General features: G+C 41.9%; 1 protein-coding gene across 7 annotated transcripts in view; it reads left to right on the top strand.

Annotated features, from left to right (window-relative positions):
• Positions 1-24,770, top strand: part of dgo (ankyrin repeat domain containing protein 6 diego) — an 88,143-nt gene that overhangs the window by 7,631 nt on the left and 55,742 nt on the right. For 3 of the 7 annotated variants that reach the window (XM_046637292.2, XM_046637286.2, XM_046637277.2), the window contains 2 exons: positions 12,034-12,139; positions 17,973-18,071. In XM_046637292.2, the coding sequence (XP_046493248.1) occupies positions 12,047-12,139; positions 17,973-18,071 (192 nt within the window). In that variant the 5' untranslated portion in view covers positions 12,034-12,046. Of the gene's footprint in view, positions 1-10,377; positions 11,104-12,033; positions 12,140-17,972; positions 18,072-24,770 lie in introns of those variants that run through there. The other 4 variants (XM_046637310.2, XM_046637267.2, XM_046637258.2 and 1 more) reach the window with 4 other exon arrangements.

Here is a 24,770-nt window from a genome sequence, read left to right as displayed (position 1 = left end):
CGTACATTCCGTCAAAGAAGGAAACGCCCTATTACACGACTGACCGAACACTCTGTGGCCAATGGTTGACTAAAACATCATCAAATCCCCTCTTCACGCAGCTATTCGGAATATATATTTCTCAAACTAGTTCTCCATATGTATACCTATAGCGTTGGACCGACATTTCCTGTATCTCTCTCTCTCGCTCTCTCTATCTCTCTCTCTCTCTCTCTCTCTCTCTCTCTCTCTTGAACTATTTTTATGAGCGTTCTAGTCCCTCCTCAGGCTTTTCGTCTTCCAAAGGCGATATGATCAGTGCTATACTCGCGGTGAAAATTGATTGGCTGAATACGGAGGCCCGTCGTTATGACAACTGTCGGTAAAATTTATATTGCAATTGCGGATAATTTTTACCGAGAAAATTACAGCAATATAAAATTGAAATACCTATACTATACACGTCATACAGTCTCTAATTTACTTCTCTTTAAAACGCTCACGTCACGCCTGGAGACATGGTCAGAGTTGGTCCGGTAAAAAGGAAAATTATACACCAGCTGTGCGGTAGTCGTTCGATCGGAACGAGGTCTCTAAATTATTTTTACCAACAGCGTAGGGAAAAGGTGGATCGGGTCGATCAGCCCGGGGCACGCTTACAGGTATATTTCTCTCCCAGTAACTTCTGGATGAACAAAAAGTGAAATCGAGACGTAAAAGGCTTTGGGCGAACAGGCTGCAAGGGACGCCGGGCGACTTTATGGAGTTCTCTTATAGAGAAGAGCCTCGGGTTTCAGTTCCTTGGTCCTCGACTTGCTGCAGTGGTGACTGCGTGTACGAACACCTACCCACAGTGTCGTATACAGGCACACAAGCACGCCTAGATAAAGCCATATACCGGCTCGATCCTGTCTCTACTCATTTACCGAATCTCTTAACGTTCCAAGTTTTATAGATTCGGTTGTCAAGTAGACCCAAACAAGGTGCAGGGTCTGGCGAAGAGACGCGATAATGTTCGAAGGTACTATCTGAAATATATTTTCGAGGTATTCCTAATCAAACAGACCGTGCTTTACAACGGTTATAGGAAAGTGTCTAAGAATCTTACGCATTCGATGATTCAGTGGATCAAAAAATTGTCCAAAGTAAAAGGGTATCCTTCGATGATCATATCGCTTTTGCTTGGTGAAGCGAGTGCAAGGAAGAACAAACAGGTCGATTTATTTCCACCGAGTCATTTTTAAATCAGATCGTTCTCGATTGTCCCGTCCGACCAGATGCTGTAATTATACAGAATTACAGAGGGGATGTGAAAAAAGATATACACAGAGTCGGAGAAGAGAGGAAGAGACAAGAGCTGGGCCCTAGGCTTTACCTGCTTACCACGCACGAATCGACTCACCGGGGCGATCGAACGCCGCGTAATTATCTTTCACCGCGAACTCATCGCTCCGACGAGTGAAGACAAAAAGGCGTATTCAGAAAATTGCTCCGATTATGGGACGACGTCGCGATGCCTGAGCATCTCGATCTCGATGGTCGCCTGCGCGAGATCCGTTATATGCACATGACACGAAACCATTTATTCTTCATGATCCCATTTCAAATACGGACGCGTCAAGCAGACGTGCAATACACGCGTATCTACACGTTGATGGCCACCCAGACGCATCACGTCTCCGTTTTTTTTACCCGCATGCGTTTACGGCAATGTTTTACCGTCTCACACCCGCCGATTGAGGAGGTAACAAAGTTGCAGCCATTCCTCTATGATTTGTTGCCACCTTAAATCTCTCTCTAATTACAAACCGGCACTTGCTCAGTACCCGCAGAACTAACATACCTGTGTACAACTACCGAGTATTTCTGCGGTTTATAAACCATCCGCTCAGTGTCTCTGGGTCGGGAGGGTCGTTAGGGTCAAAGAACAGTTTCAACGTGACTCCCCGTATTCAGTCGGGTTTTCTTAGACGCGTTATACACGTATTTTTATGCTAATGGGGGCACCGTAATCGGTCATTGCGGCGTAGGCGTACCGCATTCAAATGCGCCTTACACAGCACGAGAGATACCAGAAGAAGAAAAATTCACCACGACATTGTTCACTCAGGAAGTTCCTCATCACCGGTGGGGTAAGCATAATGCCTCGTTTGAACAGAAAGAAAGAAATCGACAAAACTAATTGCGTTTGCTCCGTAAAACAGAAATTCGATGAGAGCGTTCCGTGGGTTTTTAATCAGCGAAAATGGACTAGAGTGCTCTTCCAATTATTGGAATAATGGTCTTGGCAGTCAGTTTCGTACAAGATCGGTCCGCCAAGGTCCGAGCCAGGACGTAAATCGATCTAATGGACCCTTCGCGATGTGCTTCCTCTTGCTTTCCGGAAACAAGCTGCCCATTAGTTGTCTTCGCGCTGACGGGTGTAGTTTGTCTTCTGCTTCGAGTACGTCTTCGTCGTTGGCTGGGTGTGATCTGTACGCGTTTGCCTATATGCTTGCAGGCGTGTGCATTCACTCCGTAGCAGAGAACGTGCCGAGGGTTGGACCGATCATTGTGCTCTGTGTATCCTGTAGTCCCTCTTGGACATTTTCAATTCCACTTTTTCTCTCATAACGGGTGTTTGACCAAAGCTATTGAAGTGTCAATATCATTATAAATCATTTCGTAATCTCCGAAATCACACTGAAATCAGTAATATTGAAATAAAATTCCACACTAGTAATCATCAAGGTAATCATTGGTAGTCATGAGAAATTAATCATTTAGGATTACAGAAATCCCTTTGTAACCTCCAATCGTGAGAAATCACGTAATCACGAAGTACGTGATCGTGGTATCGATTTTTGTTGCAGTGAAACTGCCCTTCCACACCCCCCCTCCCCCCCCCCCCCCGTCCCTATTCCTCGCGATCGTTTCCTCGCGTGAAAGACGCATTCCGTTTTCAATTTATCTCGGACGGTTTAACGGAGGCTTTCTGAACGACGTCTAAGGACCGCTCGGCAAGGTGACGGATTTAATTATCAATTTACCGACGGTCAGAGACCCAGTGATCGCTCCTGACCATGCGGTTAAGTTAATAACGAACGTCGACGGCGACGAGACGCGTTGCGGAATGGCTATAACGAACTCGGATACTTAACAATTATCCGCCATGAACGAGACCAAGGGCGTGTACTTCAGATTTCGCAATTCTCTTAAGCCGAGGGAGATAGGATGCAGTACCGGCGTTGAACACGGCAAGAAATCATTAGAATCACTTAACCGCGATGCACGTGTGGTCCCTCTGGCACGTCCGCAGGGGTAAACTTGGGCACACATGGGTTCCCTCCACGTGGTTACATACGTAATATTATACCCTCACGTCTGTTCAGCAGTCAGTATATACGTACAGTATAATAATTGCCCCCGTTCGGTTCCCGCTTCTGGAATTATTCTACCGGTCTATTCGGCTTCTAGGTCGACAATTATTGGCTCTAAAAATCCACAATCCTACGTCCTGTGCAAGCGGTAAGTCTTCCGAGTTCCACGTTACCTTAAGTTTCCCTGCCTCTCGCGAGCAACGTCTTGAAAGAGTTCAGGTGACCACTGTAGAGACCACGGTGAACCGTTTTTTTCATCCTCAACGTCTTGAGTATTTTCTCCTCAAATTTGTTATACACTTGAATAATCGGCCACAGCTTTCGGGCCTCACATCATCGCCTATGGAATTGTGCTGTGGATGGTTCCGTTAACGTAAACGCTTCTCCCCACACGTCGGGCTTGTAAATAAATTTTAAGCTGCAAGCCCTCGTGGTTGTTGAACGATCATCTACATGATCGCTCTACCGTATCAAAATATGGCACCAGATCTGCACTCTGCAGCTTCAGTAAAATCGTTAATGGATTTCCTTAAGCTATACACTAAAGTAGGAGGTCTGGGTTCAAGAATATCAACTGGATTACTTTAAAATGTGCTTCAAAGGAATTTAGATTAGGTGCGACTAACATGCGTTGTACAGGAAGGCAAATTAGATAGCGGGTGAAATTACTAGCTTCGGCTGTTTTTTTGCCTCATCTCTAATCACGGTAATCAGTGAACTTTGGTCAATTATTTCTGACATCGCAATAATCGAGTAATGAACGAAGTACTACCTGAGCGTTTCCTGTATTCTCCGTCGCTCATAGGTCCCCAGAATAGTTTCCTGCATGTGCAAAATGGACCAGAGTGTGTGCGCGATTAGTGATTGCGAAGTAGCTCCGGCAATGCAAGTACCCATGCACAGAACCGATCAGTTGGACCGTGAAAAATAGCATTCATTATTGATAACGCAATTACAGGTACAATTAGAGGATTTATTACGCGCGTTGCGTTGAGTTCATCCAACCACCTCTCAAGTCTTACATGCGTGTAGAACACAATCTTACTTTGATAAATCCCAAGCAATTTGCTCAGTGAGTCTTAATTGAATTAATCTGTATGAAATGAACGAAAAAGAAAGGAAAGTCTGCTCATGTGCGTGCAGTCCGAGACTCGGAACGTATGCATAATAAGCTCGAGGGCTTGATTCGATATTCCGTAACTTTTTATCTCATTTGTGCGTTAAAGTGACTCGATGCTGATTCTGAGACGAGGTAATTAATTCGACACTTCAAGCGGTGCGAAATCAATGTTATAAATCCAACGTTGCAACGTTGATTCTATAAAATTCGTACAATTTTCAGAGTTTGTTTTTTGCATGAAGTACGTTAATGGACTGTCTAGCTTCAGATAGTTAACTAGTTCAGTGCTTCTTCAATCTCTTCTGCGAAGACGATTCGATCTCAATTCTTCAGTGCAAAGAAGTCGGTGGCCATATGCCCTTATTGAGTCTCGAAATTAGAAATTCCAACAGCCCAATACATGTTTATCAACAAAGTGCACTCCAGAAAACTGCAGTTGACTGCAAAAAGGTGAAGTCGAAATGTTTGAGACTTGAAAGCAGGACGATATACAATCACAATAATAGAGTACAAGTCAAGAAGCTTGCCAAGGAGTAACACTGCAACGATGGCATCGTAAGAAGCCGTTCTTAAGTCATTGTCAGGATGAATGATGGAAAAGAATATGCCTCGATAACGAATGTATGCTAAATGGATTTGAGTGACGGATTACTGGTGGTAACTAGTGGAAGATATATGGCTGCTGAGAAAGAATCTGGTATGTCAAATGGGTCACGATTAGATGTTGGGCAGCTACACATACCTGGAAGAATGTAGTCTGACTATAATAAGACAGCTAAAGCCGTGCGTACGTTTTATTTTAAATGCGAAACCGAACCCTGAGACCGGTTGGAAGAATTTTATTTCACCGGGCGCCGTGTGTAATGTCTACGAGCATCGCGTCGAAACGGTTTTTTTTTTCAAATATAGCATCCACTACGTGCACTACGACGATCTTTAATGTTAATAGAACTGGTCGTTTCCCCGTCTCTAACCATGCATGTAAATCTCTTTTAACAGGCTTGATCACGCTGCGTATGAATCGCCAATGACTTAATTAGCAGTCAAGAAAGTGCCCTAAGGTCAGGCGCGAGTAGGATCTCCTTCTTCCTATCCAGCTATGACGATACTTACAAATATCATATAATACAACGGGTTAAAATGCACGGGGTGGCCATTTTGAGAGCGAAAAACCGCGTCGTATGCATCAGGAAATTGGCGTGATTCGAAGCGGAGTAACGATCGTTTAGATATTTGTAGAACGAGCGAGTAAATAAATGCTGTAAAACGACTAGCTATTGATCAAAGTGCGTTTTACATGAAGGTTGTGAAATTTTCGTTGGGGTATTCAAGTCAGCTTGAATTTTCAAGCAACCAACTGTTGATAGTAGACAGACTACGGTGAACAGAAAAGCAAAGCTACGCAATCAGGTACATGGAAATAGCGAAATAATTTTTTTCTCTCTTCTCTACTTTCTTAGAGATCAGCCATCGAGTGTGCAAGAATTACCGGCAATTATCGGTGCCCATGCATCGCGCTGCTTCGGCATTGCATGGGAAATTCATTACCGCGGCTAAGCTAGTTGCGCCGAGCGTGGCGAGGAAGAAATTTGCAACTCGCGCTTATCGTGAACTCGGGGAAAAAGCAGATGGCAAATGCCCGCGGGATTTTGCCACGCGCGATTATACAGCTTAGCCGATTTCCGCAGAGTATAAAAGCGGAGGATCTCCGCACGGCCGCATCCCATCTTCGGCAGTTAACCGAGGAGGCTCAAGGGAATGCGTACCCATAGGGAAGCCGTGTAGCCAAGCACGTTCGAGATCAGGTTGAGTGGATAATTGTCAGGAATCTACGGTGGGGTCCATTTGCCGGGGATTCCTACTGCCTATAATTCTTGGCATTTCGGTATTTCTCTCCTCACAGATGCCAATCGGAGGCGTCGTTTCCTGCGCATCGGCATATAGTCGCGAAGGAAAATTTTAGACGACGAATAAAAGCCGGACAATTTCGCTGCAGCGATTCTCTCATCGCTTTAACGGACATGAGGTTTAGAGCGATGTCAAAAGTGTTTCTAAATAACGAATTTAATTGTTAATCAATGCGCATGTTATCGGGTCGTAACGAAAATTTTCTGCAATCCATTTTTCAACCGATAAGATGCACATCGATGTGCAAAAAGAAGCGTAGTTCCTAAACGACGAGCGGCCTCATTTTACGTCATATGTAAAAACAAAGTTTTCTTTTTAGTCAAAGAAATATCACAAAAAGTTTCAAATTTTTGGAAGACGTAGTTTTTGAGAAATATCGACTTTTGTGCGTTTTTTGGTGAAAATTCCAGACCATTTCAGAAAAACAACACACCACTTTTTCCCTTTACAAATTTTTCCGAAATGCATAGTTTTCGAATTATGGAAGATTAGATCTAAAATACCTACTTCTAAATGGCAGCTGGAAATAATCTGAAAAAATTACAAAATGTATATTTGACGGAGTAGAAGTAAGAAATAAATCGGCGACTAATTCGGTGGGGGTTGGGGTCAAACCTTGTTCACGTTCGTTTAGACTATCCCATATGATGAAAACTAACAATCACCTTAGAGTAGATTCATGCAATGTAAGCTTATCGTATTCAGACTGGTGCGTAATAAGTTTATACCCGGTAGCATGACAGGTTGAAGAATCGAATGATACACGACCGAGTGGTGATACTTGATAATTGTATCGGAGCTTAATAAGCATTAACATTTTACCGATGTCTTACATTCGTAAGATTTTATCGAAAATGATAACACGCGGACTTCGAAGGTGTATACATAACGACAGCGGTTAAGATAGGCTCCGAATGAGGCGAAATATTTTATCCACCTGCCGCAGAGACACGTCAGTATCCGACACACCGATTGTGAACCATAATTAGAAATTCATAACGATCACTTGTGTTGGTACTCGGGAGGATTTTTAAGCGCTGTTTCGCAATATGCCGGCTGACTGTGAATCACTTGATTTTACTACCTTGGCAGCTTTGTGCAGCTCTTCTTCCCATCGACAATACATGCTAATTGCATTTACGACCTAGCCGTACGTACGCCACGCGAGAATCTTAGAACGTAGATAATTTAGAATTTACGTCAGATTACGAGGTATAAAAATTCCATCGCATCTGAGCGTCTAAACCGTCATCGGTCTCTTCCTATGGGGTCGATTTTCGATTTCGAATAATATTATTCCCAGACAGCCCCGTGATAGCCGGCCTTATAAAGCGTGAAGCGAGCCGAGTTCGAACAGAATCCATGCAGATATGAATTCATTCTGTGAACGTTGAAATCTGAATTCTGAACGATCGCATAGCACGTTTATGCCGCGCTCTGGCATCCAGAGACCGGTTTATAAATCTCAGCAGCGTTTCTTAGCATTGAATGGAAGAAGCCAGAGAACGAAGCAAGCGGAATGTGTTATACGTATAATACGAAGGGCGTACGCATGTGTTGTTACTTTATCGACTTGACTTTTATTCAACATCCAGCGATATGCCTCCGAAAGGCGAACTCCACGCGTGCGTTAAGAAAGGCTCTTCGGGGCTTTCTCAGGTCGCAGTTGCAGCCTCTCCGTCGATTCTCTCTTTGATCAAGACGTCACCTTATACCGGACCGAAAGCGGTGCGTGTGCCACCGAGGAGCCACACGTGTGGGTATAATGTGCTTATACTTATAGGTACATAAAGATCCCCCAGAGAAACGCACCTTGGATCTTGGATATGTTCCGTCTCGACGCTGGGTTTTAGGCATGACCGGGAACAAGGCGGGCTACGACTGTATTCCAGAGATTTTACGGACCTGTTCAAACGCCTTTTCGGTTAATTGGAAAGCCACGATCGTTATCTCTGTGGATAAATTATAAAGGATTCTTCGAGTCGAGGGTTCCTCGATTCGAACTCACTCTTGACCGAAGACTTGTCTCTGCTGTACTTTAACTTGTACCACAGACAGCCCAAGCATAAAGTCGTCAAAGAGACGAGTGCCACTTCTCGACGTCTCTAAGGCCCCAAGGACATCTTTTAGGCGTCAGAAAATAGCGCGTAAGACATCCTTTAAACGTCTTTTTGGCTACTTCAAGTATTCTGCTATCTGGGACATGACGAGGAATCTTACCAATACTATTGTATAACCGCGCATCGTTATCAGATCACATTATGTTTAACCGTTGAATGAAAATGACAATGAACAACAATTATTTATACCATTAGACTCTCTGCAATACCCTGACAAGTGTTAGCCTCCAAAAGAAATATTACACCCTGGAACCGCAATTAAAATGTCCACCGTTACTTACCGGGCAAAGATTAATCGTGCCTGTAACTATCACCCTGCAATCTTTGTTGCAGTCTCTGGACATCGGCGCATAATTTTGAGTCGTATCGTCTGACGTTCGTACATGTGAAAATATTTCGCTGCTCAAAACGGCATCTGGAAGTTGAGCTTTACTCAATCTTGGCAAAGTATTTTACAGAACGGTGATCGACCCGAGAGGTAATTTCAGCTTGTTTCAGTCGTTTCGCAGGCTTATTCGACGCAAGGGACTGACGCTGCTGAATGCCTGGGCGAGCGATATTGAAACATCGCGAATTTCTCATGCATGCACTTTATCCAGAATCTTTATGACCGCAAAACACAGCTAGCAGAAACACAGTAATCGATGAAAGTAGGCAGTTTAAAAAAATTAGGCCGCTCGTAATGGTAGCACATAAACAGGCAACGTATGATTCTGCGTTGTAATATTTTATATTACGCAAGGCATTACGGCGAAGGAATTCGTCGGTGGTTTTAACGTACCCTGAACGGTTCCTTTGCCACGTTAAAAACCCGATCTGGCATTATTATGTCCAATGAAATTCAACAACTCGTATTTATTTACTGGACTATAGTAACCCAGTGAACTTTTAAAAGTTCCCTCTTCGTAACTCCAAAATCGCAATTCTGAGCGTTTTACTTTGAAAATAAAACCGCTGCTCTATCTGCAGTTGCGTTTTTATGGTGTTTTAAATACAGTGGCTGCCGTCTCGATTGCTCGTAGTAGAAAAAAATCGTTGGGTATGAATTAAGCCGAAGGTATATCTCCAGCAAGTCATTTGAGAGTTATAATTATTAATTACGAGAACGACGCATCTCAATTACGTTATATAGTAATAACATATTTGAGCATCGCCGGTAAATGCATCTGTCGATGTTACGTACACGCGTAATTTTTTATTGTGCACAGATCCCCCGGGTGAATTTCTCGCGCTCCTGTAATTACGTATGAAATTTATAAGGCAGTCAGACACAGACGGAATCGAGCTTCCGAAACACGACCACACGTGAAAATTCATATCAAGATAATATCGATCGTGTTTCAACCCACGCGATATTGATTGATTCGACCTTCGATTACAAAGACCGGAAGTCGGGTCAGCTTGTTCATTCGTGTAGAACGTCTCCGCGTATAGACAGATACAACTCGTTGCACAACGAACCGTCACATCCGAATGCGAGGATGAAGAATGAGGCAATTCAATGTTTAAACCATGGTCACCGTGTACTGCGTATACGTACTTGCTGGAAGGATGTGGCCGGATTGGGTGCGTCCCTCGCCTCAATTTTTACCTATAAATTCAGTCACACTCGCCGCGTTATCTGCTCAGCATCTTCTTCGTTGCTGTTCTCCGGTCGAAGACGGTATCGCAGTTCGCGTTTCGTGAATTTCTGAACGTTCCTGAAGATGCAGGAAATAAATTTGAAAAACTATTAGATATTAACGGTGCACGGTTTTCTGGATTCAATTTAACCGGTCCTCGAAATTTAGTCATTGAGAATAACAAATTACAGATTTAGATAATTTATTAAAAGTTCTAGGGAATTTTGGTTTTTCGGAAATTTCAGCATCGCGTTTCGGACTATTCGAACCTTCGATGTTTCTTTACTTTAGGTTCCGTCACCGAAAAATTCGGAACTTCGCACTTTCGTAAATTTAAAAATTCGGGATTCAACCCTGCCCCAAATATTCTAACTAATTACAGTCAGAGTTTCAATTCCAGGATTGAAATCTTCAACTCATCGTTTTCTATACGGCTATCTGTAATTGTTTTTCGCCGGGTTACTCAAGTCTCCTTAGCTTAGCCAGATCGATCGCTACACCAGCTCTTAAGTCGGGCACGATGAACGCGGAACTAATGGATAAGAAAAACGCTTTCCTATCCGAGGATCTCTAATTAAACGATTTCTTACTCCTTTCCCATTCTCCAAAGGTGTGCAACCGCAGATCCAATAGATAATTCACGACTTTTTTCTTTCTGCGCTGGCTTGATCCCTCTTCGTCTTTCAAGTCCGTGCAGTATCTAAGGCAGCTCTCTGAGCCAATTACACTCCTCGAAATCCCGCAGTTAATTGCTTGTTAAGTGCAATTCTGTCGGTGATTGACTACAGATATAGCAGTCGCATTTTCTCATCTCTATGAACGTACCCAACGATCGCGAGTGAATTTTATACCTCGACCACTGCCATGCAGTGATGCCAATTTTCCAATTTAAGTGCACTCGGGAAAAATTATAGTGCGATGCCTAAGACGAGGTCGGAGGTCTTGCTGGATATGTTCGGCCACTCTAATGGCGGCATTACACGTGCTTACGAGTTGTAAGTAGCCTTTATAATTCCTCGTAAAATCATCATATATCTTCTGCTTGTTCGGGCACTCTTGTGTCCAAGTCTCGCGTCATTTATGCCGCGGTTCAAATTAGCGTTAAATAAAATATCGACTTTAGTGGGGTATAAGAATTAGTATTATGATAGTTTTTTCAACGCCGCTCTCACCTCGGGTAATAAGTAACTTTCATTTTCTTCTTGAACCGAAAACCGTCAGGATCCATGCAAAAATGAACACCGTGAATGGTATAAATGTTTGCGCTTTGGAACGAATTCCTTGTCATGTTCGGCAGCCTGAGAAATTTCAACAATTATACATCATTTGAATCGAGTAAATACTGTTTCCATCTTTCGATAAAATGTGGTAAATATATTGAAAATGCTGTGATTTTCCACTTCAATGTCACTCGTATTCGGAAAAATCTGACCCTCAGAATCTGGTGTAAGCAGTCTCCCTCCAAACATCTTCTCGTAATTCTTTCCAACAAGAATAAAATATAAATGACTTTCCATCTGATAAATTGACGTGTAAATTTAGCGACAACACAAGACTGCTAGTATCCATTCCTGGAGCTGCGAGACACGGCCGTTAGAAACGAACTCCGCGTTAGAAAATAATAAAGCACCGTCCCCGAGCAAAGGAGGTTCATTTTTAAGTCAAAGTGACTCCGACTACGCTATTGTCTCATGGACAATGGACCGTGTATCATTGTCCTGTTTTACACAGGTCCATAAGGCGTAGGCATCAGGCGAGTAACCGAGAAATGAAATTTCAGGACGTGACGGGTCTTTCAGTCACCAGCCGTAATTGTTTAACAGTTCAAATATTAGGCCTATTTTAATTGTTACACATGTGTACCAGTGCTGAAAATTACCCCACATTGTGTCTCCTCATTTCCTTTTTATCTTCCTATGTTTCAGATGCGTGGCAGGAATGGCGGAGAAGGTGCGCGAGGCGTCTGTTCGTGGCGACGCCCCGCGTCTTGCTCGCCTCCTCGACGACGCCGTCAAACCACTTCCCGATGAGGTCAGTTTCTTCACTCACGCCTCTCTTTCTTTTTCCTAGCGATTGTCTTTCCGCCTCGATCGTGCATTCCGGCTCTTGTCGTGTACCACGTATCGAGACTGAATTCGTGCAGCAGAAATCCCGCGGAAATAAGGTAGACTTGGAGAAAAACGAAAATTGAGGAAGCGATTTTCAATTCTTACATCAAATTTTTCGTATGCATTTTTTCTCGATGAAGGGTTCAAAAAGAAAGAATGTTAACGAATTGTATCAGGCGAGTTTTATGATCGTATAATTGAGGTCGTAGGAAGTTAATAGGGTGCTGGTCACGTGCTCGTTTAAAATTACACTTACGCATACATGCATATATATATATATATACCTGTGTATATAAGCTTAACGCGTAAGTGTAATTTTAAACGAGCACGTGACCATATATATATATATATGCATATATATGTGCGGAAGAAGCGAAGATTTCGAATAACCGACTTCGTGCATGAGAAAAAGATATTTCAGGTAATACCTACTTGTGAGCGAGGGCGCAGAGGTATGAATTTTAATGAGGAAATGAAATTACTTATTCGTCGATTTTATACGGCTGTTAAAACAATTTTTTATCCTTAGGAATATATGCAGGTATACGTATAGGTATAGACTTTAAAAGACCTTCATACCTATAAATTATGACGATGAATGGTATGCGTTTATGAATACACACATTCACTATCGATATTTCTGAAATTACCGAAAAATATAATGAGCCACTTTCCGTGTCGACGGGTGTTTCCACAAGGCTTATCCTTATAATAATGCAACGCATACGTTTATAAATACGTGAGTATTTTAATTACCGACGAAATTAGCTTAGCGTAAGCTGCATGTCACGTATGCATTCGGCGCTAGAAAAGTGTATTATAAGCTCGGAGAAACTTTGGCACCCGTAATAACTGTGGATTCGGTCTTTAAGCCGGCGTTTAAATCGTTCAAGTTATTACCAGTCCCGTATAAGTCTAAGAGGATTAACTTACCGAGATAAAACGTCTAAGTGATCTTAAGCCAGAGACAATGGTGTCTTCTTACAATGGACCACACCTCTAACGATATTTATTTCTACATCAATATTCCGAATATATACTTATTAGCATCGTATGGTACATCACGATTTTTTTTTCTTTTTTTTTTTTTTTCACCAACAACTTTTCGTCGGAGAAATTTTCCCAGCTTTAGAATATCATTAAGTAACGGAAAAGGGAGAAAACTCCGTCATAGAGTTCATGTTTTCTTTACCAAAGAAAGCCTGCAAAACTTGAAGTTTTATAGTGCCGATTGATGAGATTTCATCTGTCCAAACTATTTGGATGGAATTTATGAGAAGAAAATAGGGAATTTACTGTATAAATGATTCGAACAGGAAATTTGTAGGATTATAATCATCTCGTAAACAATCAGCGAAATATTTCTGCCCCGAGTAAGAATACCAATTCGATAAAATTTAAGGTTTTACTCGACGGATATTCCCAACTAAAAGTGAGTCTTGGGGAGAATATTGAACACTTTGGGATAAGATAAAAATCTGAAAAAATCAATTGGTTATAACATTACACTCAAGCAGTTTTATAGACATGGAACGAATGGTTTTATGTATAGAGCATTAGAAAATTTTAGAATACGAAATCATTCAAAATCACGAAAAATTCCAAAAATTCATAGATATTCAGAAAAATCAATGAATTTAATATATACGAAACAAAACAAATTTAACTAGGGATTTGCTGAGCAAATATTTGTTTAGACAATTTACTAACAACTTTTTGTCATTATTATTATTCAAATCGAATTATCTCATCAACTCGGTTACGATTGATTTCTTTCAGATTCTTATCTCATCGTGAAATTTTCAATATTCTCACCGAGGCTCACTTTTGGTCGGGAATATCCGTCCAATAAAACCTTAAAACTAAGAATTAAAAAAGGTAACAAGTACCATTGTTAATTCCCCTCTTCAATTCTATAAAGTTCTGAACCATATTTATACTTGGTTAAATAGCTTCTCCATGTTCCGACAACTATTTGCCACGCGGAGGATCGTTAAGCGATCTCAGGAGCAGCTGGTGTCGGCGATCTATTACCTTTAAACATTGCGATTAGATACCTAGCCGGGTGGAAAGGCTTCTCACATGCAGCTAGTAGCTTTGATCGCGACTGACACCGTGACACCAGCATCGGTTGGTCGAGTAGATACAGCCGTGTCCGTAATCCGTGTAACTAGCTGGCGCATTACATAGCCTCAGGTAATGCCTATCGAGTTTCCAGGGTGATTCCATGTTCCAGGCCGCACTAGTTCCTCCGTTCTGCGTCTTTAATGACGCCGCACATGAACTGACCCATCGTTCTTACTCGCAGAAATACGCGGAGCAAAAAAGTCGCGGAATTTTTTCATACAACGGTTAACGAGTGCGGTCGATTTCGTTTTGAATGTAGCGGAAATCACTAAGAGGCGCGGCTGAGCAACATGGCGTCGGATGAGACGATCAGCTGACCCTCACTTCGTGTAAATCGCACGAACATCAGAAAGCGAAATATTTTTGACAGTCTGCTATAGGCTTTTGCTTTAATACATCAAAGTGGTACGAGACTAGAATTACAACAAAATACTGCTTTTATTGATAAATACAACAATATTTTTCGTACAGTAAAATAGGGCACGGTATGATAAGTGGAAATATCTGATGAAGTACGGTAACGCGACAGAAATATCTCATCTACAACGTTTTACGTTTTGTAAAGTTCGTGGTCAAGTTATTATAACATTTTTGTAACATCAAATGTCGAACAAAAAATCGTTAAAAGCTAGCATGTCGATATTTATTCTAGTAACAGTTTAAGACAAAACATGTCCTTAACTACGCTGAGATTGAATCCGTTGTTTGAACCTTATTTGCTGTTTTCTATGTAATATTTCGAATGTTAAGATTAGGAAATTTACGAATCTATTAAAATAATCCTTCGTTTAATTGACCATGTTGCGCTACTCGTCTTATTCCGTAACAGTGTTGAAAGACGGAGTTATCGACTAGACCAAGGTGTGAACACCATATCCATACATCAGCGGCTGCTCGTTATAACTGCGCGATTTCAACGTAGATTATTCCCATAAAGTGTACGCTTGTACATACAAATACCGTTTATAAATTATTATACCAGCGGTACTCGCTTTTATCTAATAATGTCGCAACGTACAGTACCAACAGTCGTTACCGACTTCAAGCCACCTTTATTGTTAATTGCAGTCGTTCGCGACACGCTTAACATGTTTAAACGCGGAGTTAATACGCCGCTAAGAATTGCACGTAACCATTTCTGTCTATCGTTGGAAACGTCATTCTCGCTTTGAAATCTCGAGTGTAGATGCATTACACTCATATTTGTGCAAATTTCAGAAAATTTGAATTTGAGTCACAGATACTAGAAAATTCTCATCCGTGATTTCCTCTCGTGATTTTCACGAGGAAATTCGACAAATGTTGACGCATTTCCGTTTGAGAAGTAAAAAAATTGAATTCAAATAATAGCTACTGGTTTACGAAATGCGGCAGACGGCGTATTATAAATAGCAAGATTGTCGGAATTAACGACCGTTGAGGAAGCGAGGAAACAATTCTGAATATTGAACACCGATCCGGGCATTAGAAGCCTGCCGGAAGTGTTTTTGTTGCGTGTCACGCACATACGGCTACTTCCTGCCGGGTTCACTGATAAATTCTCGGCACGTGTGTTTTGAAATTATTCTGTTCAAGCTGTACGTGAAATCGAAAAAATCCTCGACCCGCGGTGTATTTTCATTAAAAATGTCTCGCTTAAACTGGTTGTAATAAGTTTTTTTTTCTTCCATCAGGGTAGCGCTATATTAGCTACATAAACGCGTCTTCTTTGGTTAGTAAATCAATTAACGAGATCGTTAATCAATTTCATGGGTCGTTCATGGGTTACTTCAGTTAATGAATAAATCAATAAATCGATGCGAGCTGCATGGCTCGAGGTAACAATTAGGGGACGTCAACAGCTAGACGGTGATAAAACGAAACTGCTTTTGAGAGTGGAAACCGACTTTATCTAATCACAGAATTTCATCCGCTTGGATCGAAGCCGCGTAACCGTAATTCAGAAAATGCGACAAAGGCAGTGGTATAAGAATCTCTGGAGCAAGGTCGTCTCCTCTCGATTATTCACGAGCTAATTATAATTATTTCCTCGTTAATCGATCCGACTTAATTAATTCAACCGTCCAACAGATGAACTGTAAAGAGCGATTTTCTCTCCCTCGCTTACGATAAAATTCGCGGATCACGCGGGTTGATAAAATACGAAACCGATTACGATGCAACCTTTTGCATCGACGCGGTGATCAACTCTGATAATCGATCGATGTAACAGCCTCGTCATTCGCCAACGCTTAATTACAGGCATACCTATACCTTCGCGAGTCGTTTGACATTGGCGTTTTTGCACAGTGAATTTGGAAATCTCGAAGCAGAATAAACCAGCCTTATACGATTAATCAATTATACGATCTTGTTTGAAACAACGTTCACTTAATTTCACGAAGATAGGGTACACGGTACATCTCAATTATCGGACTAATCTTGATCCTGATTCTATACATACACATCGACACGCAATATGGGCAGATATAATACATACGTAATTACGTATATGTATATACAGGGAATATAAAATTAGCCTCGCTATTCGCGAGTTTCCTTAATTAAATACTCACTCCGCGGAAATCGAGTTAGCATTCGAGCAGCGCGCGAACCGGAGAATTCCTACACCGGTATAATAGCATGAAAAATATGTGTGTAACATGCATCAAGACGGGGAGCGGCATTAATTACCCTGCTAATTGATTGGTTGATTGGCGATAACCTTCACCGATATCCGTAGCCCTCGTAGATGCGTATAATACGTGAGTATCATGAAAGGCAGAATAATTGGCTGAGAATTCGAATCATGCCTCACTGGAGCGGAAATATACCGTATACAAGATGCAGCTTATAGAAAATCTCCCGACGCAAAAGCTGGACTCTACGTTTTTATCGGGTCTCCGTTAATTGATCATTCTTTAGGCAAGGGGCATCGAAATTCTTGATTTTGAATTTCACGACTGATGTGTGAATAACAGTTACTTGCTCTGCAAAAAATATCATATCCGGTTCATAAGTCAGGATCCAAACACTTGTCGGGTTCGAAACCCGATGTTCAGAGTTCCGAAACAGCGAAAATTATAAAATTGAAAAATCTGAAACATCGAACTTCCGAATGATCCAAGATTTTCAGTTCTGTGAAATTCCGGCTTGGTGAAATTTCACCACTTTGATCTTTTCTTGTTTTGGATTTTACGATATTTTTACGTTCGGAATCGTGGTCATTCTGATTTTCGGTTTGCCGGATTTTTTTATATCCACTCGTTGGGTAAACTACGCAGTGTGAGTATATTTTAACTTTCGGAGTTTTGCTCTATCGAAACATTATTTTTAGAAATTCTGTTATATGTCGGAATTTTATTTCTCGGAACTTTGCTCTATCGTAACTTGAATTTTCGGAACTTTGAGCCGTCGGGTTTCCGACCATTCGAAACTTTGTTGTTTCGTAAAAGTTTTATTTCTTTACTTCAAGTTCCGCCACAAAATAATTCGGAATTAGGCGCCTTCGGAACTTTTACAATTCGGAACTTCAATCCCGCTCCCTGCGCATACTTGATTCCAAATAAATTCTAGAGCCAAACTACCAGTCTCAAAATAATAATCACGTATATTTTTCACCTCCTGATTAGGCTCTGTTCTAATTACAGCACGGCAGGAGCCCGCTGCTCTTGGCAGCATCCGGAGGGCATTTTGACGCTTGTACAACACTGATCCTCCACGGGAGCGATGTCAACGCCGCAGACAACGTGAGTGAAAAAAGAAAAACCCGGTAGAAATAATCATCTTACTCGTCTTCCAGCCCGTCTAAGAGACAGACAAAAAGCTGGGGCATTAGCGCGCGGGGAGGATTAGAAATTTAGAATGATGCATGAGCGGCTGAGGTAATCGAGCAGCTGAGGCGATCCGTCAGGAATCTGTCTAGGTTTTAGTTAGAGACCGTACTGAGGAATACACCCAATCAAAACCTTTTTTCCGACATCTTTTCACGGCTAGCCGTCGCCACGCGACATCAAAAATCTTCTGGCAATTAGCTTTTTGTCGAAGTGTCATTACGGCTTCTGTTCCGGTACTGAGCACTGCGCAATCGATCTAAATTTAAGGTTTTTCTCCACGCAGAAAATGAGTTACGAATTTGTTGTTTGAAACTTTGGAATAATCGATCCACGTTTTCAATCACACCAACATTTTTTTTCGACGTCGTTTACCTACAGTTTCACTTTGGAAAACTCTGCAATTTTGTTTTTTTCGAATGATTTTCCTTTCTTTCATCCATCTAGTCCAGCGTGTAAGCGTTAGTAGAAATCGTGAATATCATTGACGAGTATCACGGGACCGAGATGTTGCAATTTCGCTGTACCTTCTAATTCCTGAGTTGAGCTGCGTAGGCGAGGATTAAAGCGCTTGAGAAATAGTCGTAGGTGTTTTGTTGCCGGGAAACAAATTTGTTTGTCAAGGAGATGCAATCTTTAATCTCTCCGTGACCGGTCTGGTCAAACTCGAACCCGGTAAAAATTGACCCGTTTGACTGGCCTGGAGCTCACTGATCGAGCCTGAAAAAGAGTCAGAAATAAAAATCTCCTGGTGTTTAAATACCAAATTTTATTAGGAACCTGAACAATATATTAGTTGGAGGAATAAGCTGCTTGTAGTAATTGTAATTCATATTCACGGGTGGTAATAAAGACGCATGGCAATCGGAAACGCGATAAAAAGCGATAAGGTGCACGCGACAGGAGGTCACGCAACCTTTTTTTTCACCAAGTGGCATCAGTTTCGCTCTTCGTGTGAGATTCAAACCGGAAAAAATCGATGCGAAAAAGGAAGCAAAGCCCGATAAAATGCCTTACTCGGTAAATCAATTCGCTTAATCGGTTTGACAAATGCTTGCAATGTAGAATAATTATGTACAGGCTTTGATAGCCTGCCTTTATCTCTGGAATAATCTCTTTCCGAAGTGATTAATAAGTATGGTCAACCGTGACGAGAATTCTGTACGTACTTGAGAGTAAAAGAAGGGAAAACTCTGGAAGAAACAAGGCAAGGTAAACTTGAAATTCAATAGACAGATCCGATATAGGTATATACTGCACAGTGTAAACCTGTACTATATTCCCACCGTAAGAGAAGCGGTTCCGGTAATCACTGATATCAATACTGGTGGTTCATTACTGCGTTCATTGATCGCAGTGACAATTAAATCTTATCTCGTCCGTTCGCATTGCCGGGAGTTTTCTTCGCTGATCGTTTAATTTATCCCTTAGTCGCTTCACATTCGTCCCTGACTTAGGAGTTCAAGATCACGATCAAGATGGTGATGGATTCGAAAAGAAATCAGTATTTCCACGTGAACTCCGTGTGAAGGAAGTGAGGCGAGACGTAAAGAACTCGACGATCCATCCGCTTAAAGACATGCGGAGGGTTTGGTAAAAGTCTCGGGGCAGTTCGTAAACTCATGAATAAGCGTCCTGACTATAAGGTGGACACACTTGCATCGTTGGATTGATAATCAAGATCTCAGAGACGGGGGCTGGGCGTTGAGAAACGAGATCGAGACACGGAAGGACGAATTTTTTAAATCGGTGTGCGAACGATGTTCGCGATAGGATGGAGAGAGAGGCCGAGGTGCTGAGTGACCGGAAAAAGGAAAACCTGCAATCCCGTGAATTTTTCGCCGAGCACCGTAATCAAACGTCATGTAAATTACAGAAATTACGCAAGTCAGGTGCTCGTGTACGATATGTGATGTACCTACCTATACCTGGGAGAAGATACACGCTACGTGCTTTCGCACGTGGCAACATGTAGCTCCGGATTTCTTGACACGACGGACATGCGTGTGTACACCGCACGTCTCTTGATGTCAACTTGATTTATACCTTCGCAGAATCCAGTGAGTCGACTTGAACGAGACACCCTGTATCTCACCGCATGCTAATACGTTTTTTATACCGCCAACAGCGACAATTGTACAGACGTCGTTCAATGGTTGCAGGTAATTTTTAAGCGAAAGGGGAAGAGTAAGAGAGAGAGAGAGAGAGAGAGAGAGAGAGAGAGAGAGGAAGGAGAGACAAAGGAGATAAACGAAACGGCAACCGCATGACGGAGGCTCCGTAATATCCATCTTCGTCGAGGAACCCAAGAGCACGGTCATCTTTAGTATCGAAGTCGGTTGTACAGTGCAACCGATGCCGCATTGACTGACGGGCAATTTTGTCCTATTTCCTTCTTCTCTTTTTACATCATTTATCTCTCTCTCTCCCCAGCTCCTCCAGTCTCGCTCGTTTGCTCCAGGAGAACAAGTTTGGTCGGAACTCCTGCTGCAGCACGAACGTACGAACTACCGACAGGTTAAACTGCACGTGCGGTAAACTGCAGATATGGGTTGAAATTTCGACGCTTTATCTTCTGCCTTGAAAGCCGACTACGAAGAAAATTGACGTCTTTCAGAAGGATCCGATTACCGGATTCCATACTTTGCTGAACTCTTTCCAACTTCCAATGAAAAGTCGTGTTGGGAGACTTTGCCGAGCTCAAGAGGAACTCGAATCCATCGCTCCACCGTTTCGCCCTTATAAAATTGTAAACCACATCCACATACGCCGCATGCGTCTTCTTAAGGTAGTCGTGTGGAAAGTCCAGAGCTTCGCGTGCACTGTATTCCATACTGTGCGGTCTGCCCGCTTGCATGTGCTGCTACTGGGTTCTGCGCTTTGTGAGCGAAAGTTACCGCACTCCCTGCGTGCAATGTGCATGCATGCTTTTCTTCTCACCGTGCAAGCTTCGCCTTAATGTCGGACTATTCGTGGTATTTGCTCGAAAAAAGAAAACGACTGCTTTCTCAGAAGTGCACGATGATCGAAGCATTGAACTTCTCTCGGATGGAAAAGTAATCGCGGTCATTGGAAAGAGTTGTACGAAATTTACAAAGTTCAAAATTGGTCAATCTTTAATTTCGATACAAAAACAGTACGTGTCAGGGTTTCGTCACCCTATAGTACCAGTCGTAGCCAAATTCATTGTGTGAATTCTTATTCTTAGCTTATGGTCACAAATGGTACAGAGTTGCTTCGATCTATTTGGATCCTAATTTTTAAACAATAAATAGTACCAAGACCTAATTTGCATCCAAAACTTGCTCAAAGTCCGATCTTAGTTACGAATGGAGTAGGAAGTTGTAAAGATTAAAAGTTGAATTATTGAATACAGAGTTTCACAAAGGTGCCCACGAACATTGCACATCTACCCTATTTGAGTTCGTTGGGTTTCGAAGTCGAGGTGATCAATTTACATCGTCGAGTTAGCACCTGACGTTGTTCACTCCAAGGTGCTCTTTGGGACGGGAACGTACCCGTCAAGTTAGGATCACCTTATCTAAATTTAATTCCCCAGTACCGAAGCGTGAAGCATCCATAAACGCAGCGTGTGCACGTCGAATGTTGGGCGAACTAGGGACGACGTCGAAGCCGTAAAAGGTTGGCCAGGATTCCTACCTGCATGGGTTCACAATTTACAATCTAAATTCTGAAAGTGAAAAATCGCGCCTCGATCCTCGCCCGCCGCAACGGCGGCGCACAGTGCCGTGTTTCTTGTGAAAAATCGACCCTGCACCCTACAGGGAGATTAAGAAGGTCGGTATTCCACCGCCAGGGCTCCGATACTCCACACACTTGCACATTTCACTGATTTCCGACCGAATCATCCTTCGGAACTGCGGAGTTGCACCTTTATCCGCGTTAATCTGTCTCACGAATCGACGGAGAGACACGTCGTCAATCTTATGGACGACTGGTTATGGGCTGGTCCATGGTGCTCGTTTCAAGACGCGGGATAAAATATAGACAGAGGGGCTGACCGTGAGGCCGTCTATTTCTTAGCGACGTCCATCCGAATCCTCCATAATTACATACTCGATGGCACGAGACGTGCGGTCGGAACCGCCGCGTATAATGCCTGGAATTCCTTTGGACATGGCTTTACAAGCTACGCGTATTGCTTGTGCACGTATATGGAACCCTGGTACAAGCCCGAGTTTCCGTTACTGGATTATGCTGCATCGGTTACCTACGTGAAAAAACCGTGAGTCATGTTTGTTTCAATCCGTCAATTAACTCTCACGGATCATCGCGACGCCGATCGTCTCTTCTATGACGGACTACGAATGCTCCGGGTCTACGAAGATTCGCCATTATCACTTTAGTATAACACGCATTGCTTTTTATCCATAATTATATAGGCTAGAACTTGAGCGTTGTAAAACTCGGTGTGAATAAAACCCTTTCCTTGATTTACTTACCTCCATATCGGTTGAGAATTGCTTCGCTTGGGTTGTAGACTCGGGGCCTGTGTGCTTTTTTACAACGTATGTATACGCATGTTCATGTGTGTACACCTAAAACGAGCTAGTGTGTGCAACAAAGTTGAGGTGTTGTATTTTTAATTTTCTTTTATCCCTACAGCTATTAGAATTTCTTAATTTATTTTTCCTTTTCACATCTTTATGATCGAGAACACTTCACTTTGGGTATTAACCTTTCTAAACGACAGCTGCTCCTAGTCTTGAGATGTCTTACCATCCAAACCTCATCTCAAGCACAAGATGATGAAATAACGTTGTTAGATTTTCACCACCATGAATATCTCGCTGGCGAACTTTCTCCGCGGTAATTACAACGCTCAAGTTTACTTTGTAAATAACCTACGAGGCAGAAGTTCGCTAACGATACGCACAACGTACTTTGACTATACGTCTTTAGATCGACTAATGCATCCGAGGTTTTGACGTGAGCGTAACCTGAACCAGCTCTGCATCCGTCTCTCTCTTTCTCTCTGCCTCTACCTTATAGGCTTATAGGCATTATATAATTACTTTGCTCTTGTATTTGGTCCACAGAACCGATGATGTATAATTAACCAATCATCTGGTCGCCGATCTATGATAAATCGTACAAGATTACGAGAAAATATTTCCGCTTCGAAGGTCGCATCGATCATCGGCCGTGCACGTCTGTAAATATGTCGAGGTAATTCTTTCTAAGACGTTTGCAAACTTTCTCAACGTCAGTTATGGGCTATTCCGCGTCAACCGGATCAGTCATCTCTCAGATATTTTTTTAATTTGGCATGTGGATTGTGTGGGACGAGTTAGATTTTTGTGCCAAAGCGCGAATCTCATAATGCAAAATTCGATTTTTTATTAACAATAACAAATTAGACTCCCATTTTTTTCAAAAATTCATAACTTCGGCAAAAAATTAGATACAATATATTTTTTTTTTTCAAATTACGCGGAAAGCTCCATAGAATTTAAAAAAAAATACGAAATGGTAAAAACAAGTTGTTATCAATTGTTTATTTAACAATTAATTTTTCAAAGATTTTCAAAACAGTGACTGACACGATCAAAAAATTTTTTTAAAATTCTGACATGTTCCTTGAACTGTACTACAACCTGTGAATTAATTCCAGAGGGGTGTTTTTCTTCGTTTTCGAGTAAAAAATCATTAAAGGTGTCGATGCGCATGAAATTGCGGCCCGCCGAGTCTCTACGTCATGGCGGGCGGCCGGTTGCCGTCCACCGCTACACCGCGGTGGCGTCGCAGCGTTATTTTAGAGTCATTTTCACGATGTAGGACATGATTGAAGAATCTGAAAAAAATACTGTACCTTCACAAGGCCTGCTCAAAGCGATAAGTGAAGTTTCAGGAATGTGTTTTTCACCGTTTTTTTATTACAGAGATTCAAAATAACGGTTACACACCATGAGAGTGCACATAAATGATAATAATTACATAACTTGCTACTTATTTTAAAATAAAAACACATTCTTGAAACTTCACTTATCGCTTTGAGCAGGCCTTGTGAAGGTACAGTATTTTTTTCAGATTCTTCAATCATGTCCTACATCGTGAAAATGACTCTAAAATAACGCCGCGACGCCACCGCGGTGTAGCGGTGGACGGCAACCGGCCGCCCGCCATGACGTAGAGACTCGGCGGGCCGCAATTTCATGCGCATCGACACCTTTAATGATTTTTTACTCGAAAACGAAGAAAAACACCCCTCTGGAATTAATTCACAGGTTGTAGTACAGTTCAAGGAACATGTCAGAATTTTAAAAAAATTTTTTGATCGTGTCAGTCACTGTTTTGAAAATCTTTGAAAAATTAATTGTTAAATAAACAATTGATAACAACTTGTTTTTACCATTTCGTATTTTTTTTTAAATTCTATGGAGCTTTCCGCGTAATTTGAAAAAAAAAAATATATTGTATCTAATTTTTTGCCGAAGTTATGAATTTTTGAAAAAAATGGGAGTCTAATTTGTTATTGTTAATAAAAAATCGAATTTTGCATTATGAGATTCGCGCTTTGGCACAAAAATCTAACTCGTCCCACACAATCCACATGCCAAATTAAAAAAATATCTGAGAGATGACTGATCCGGT

Source organism: Neodiprion pinetum, chromosome 1 (assembly GCF_021155775.2).
Source record: "Neodiprion pinetum isolate iyNeoPine1 chromosome 1, iyNeoPine1.2, whole genome shotgun sequence".
Lineage (NCBI taxonomy): Eukaryota > Metazoa > Arthropoda > Insecta > Hymenoptera > Diprionidae > Neodiprion > Neodiprion pinetum.
Note: the sequence above shows the minus strand (reverse complement) of the source record. Positions and strands in the feature narration are given on the sequence as shown.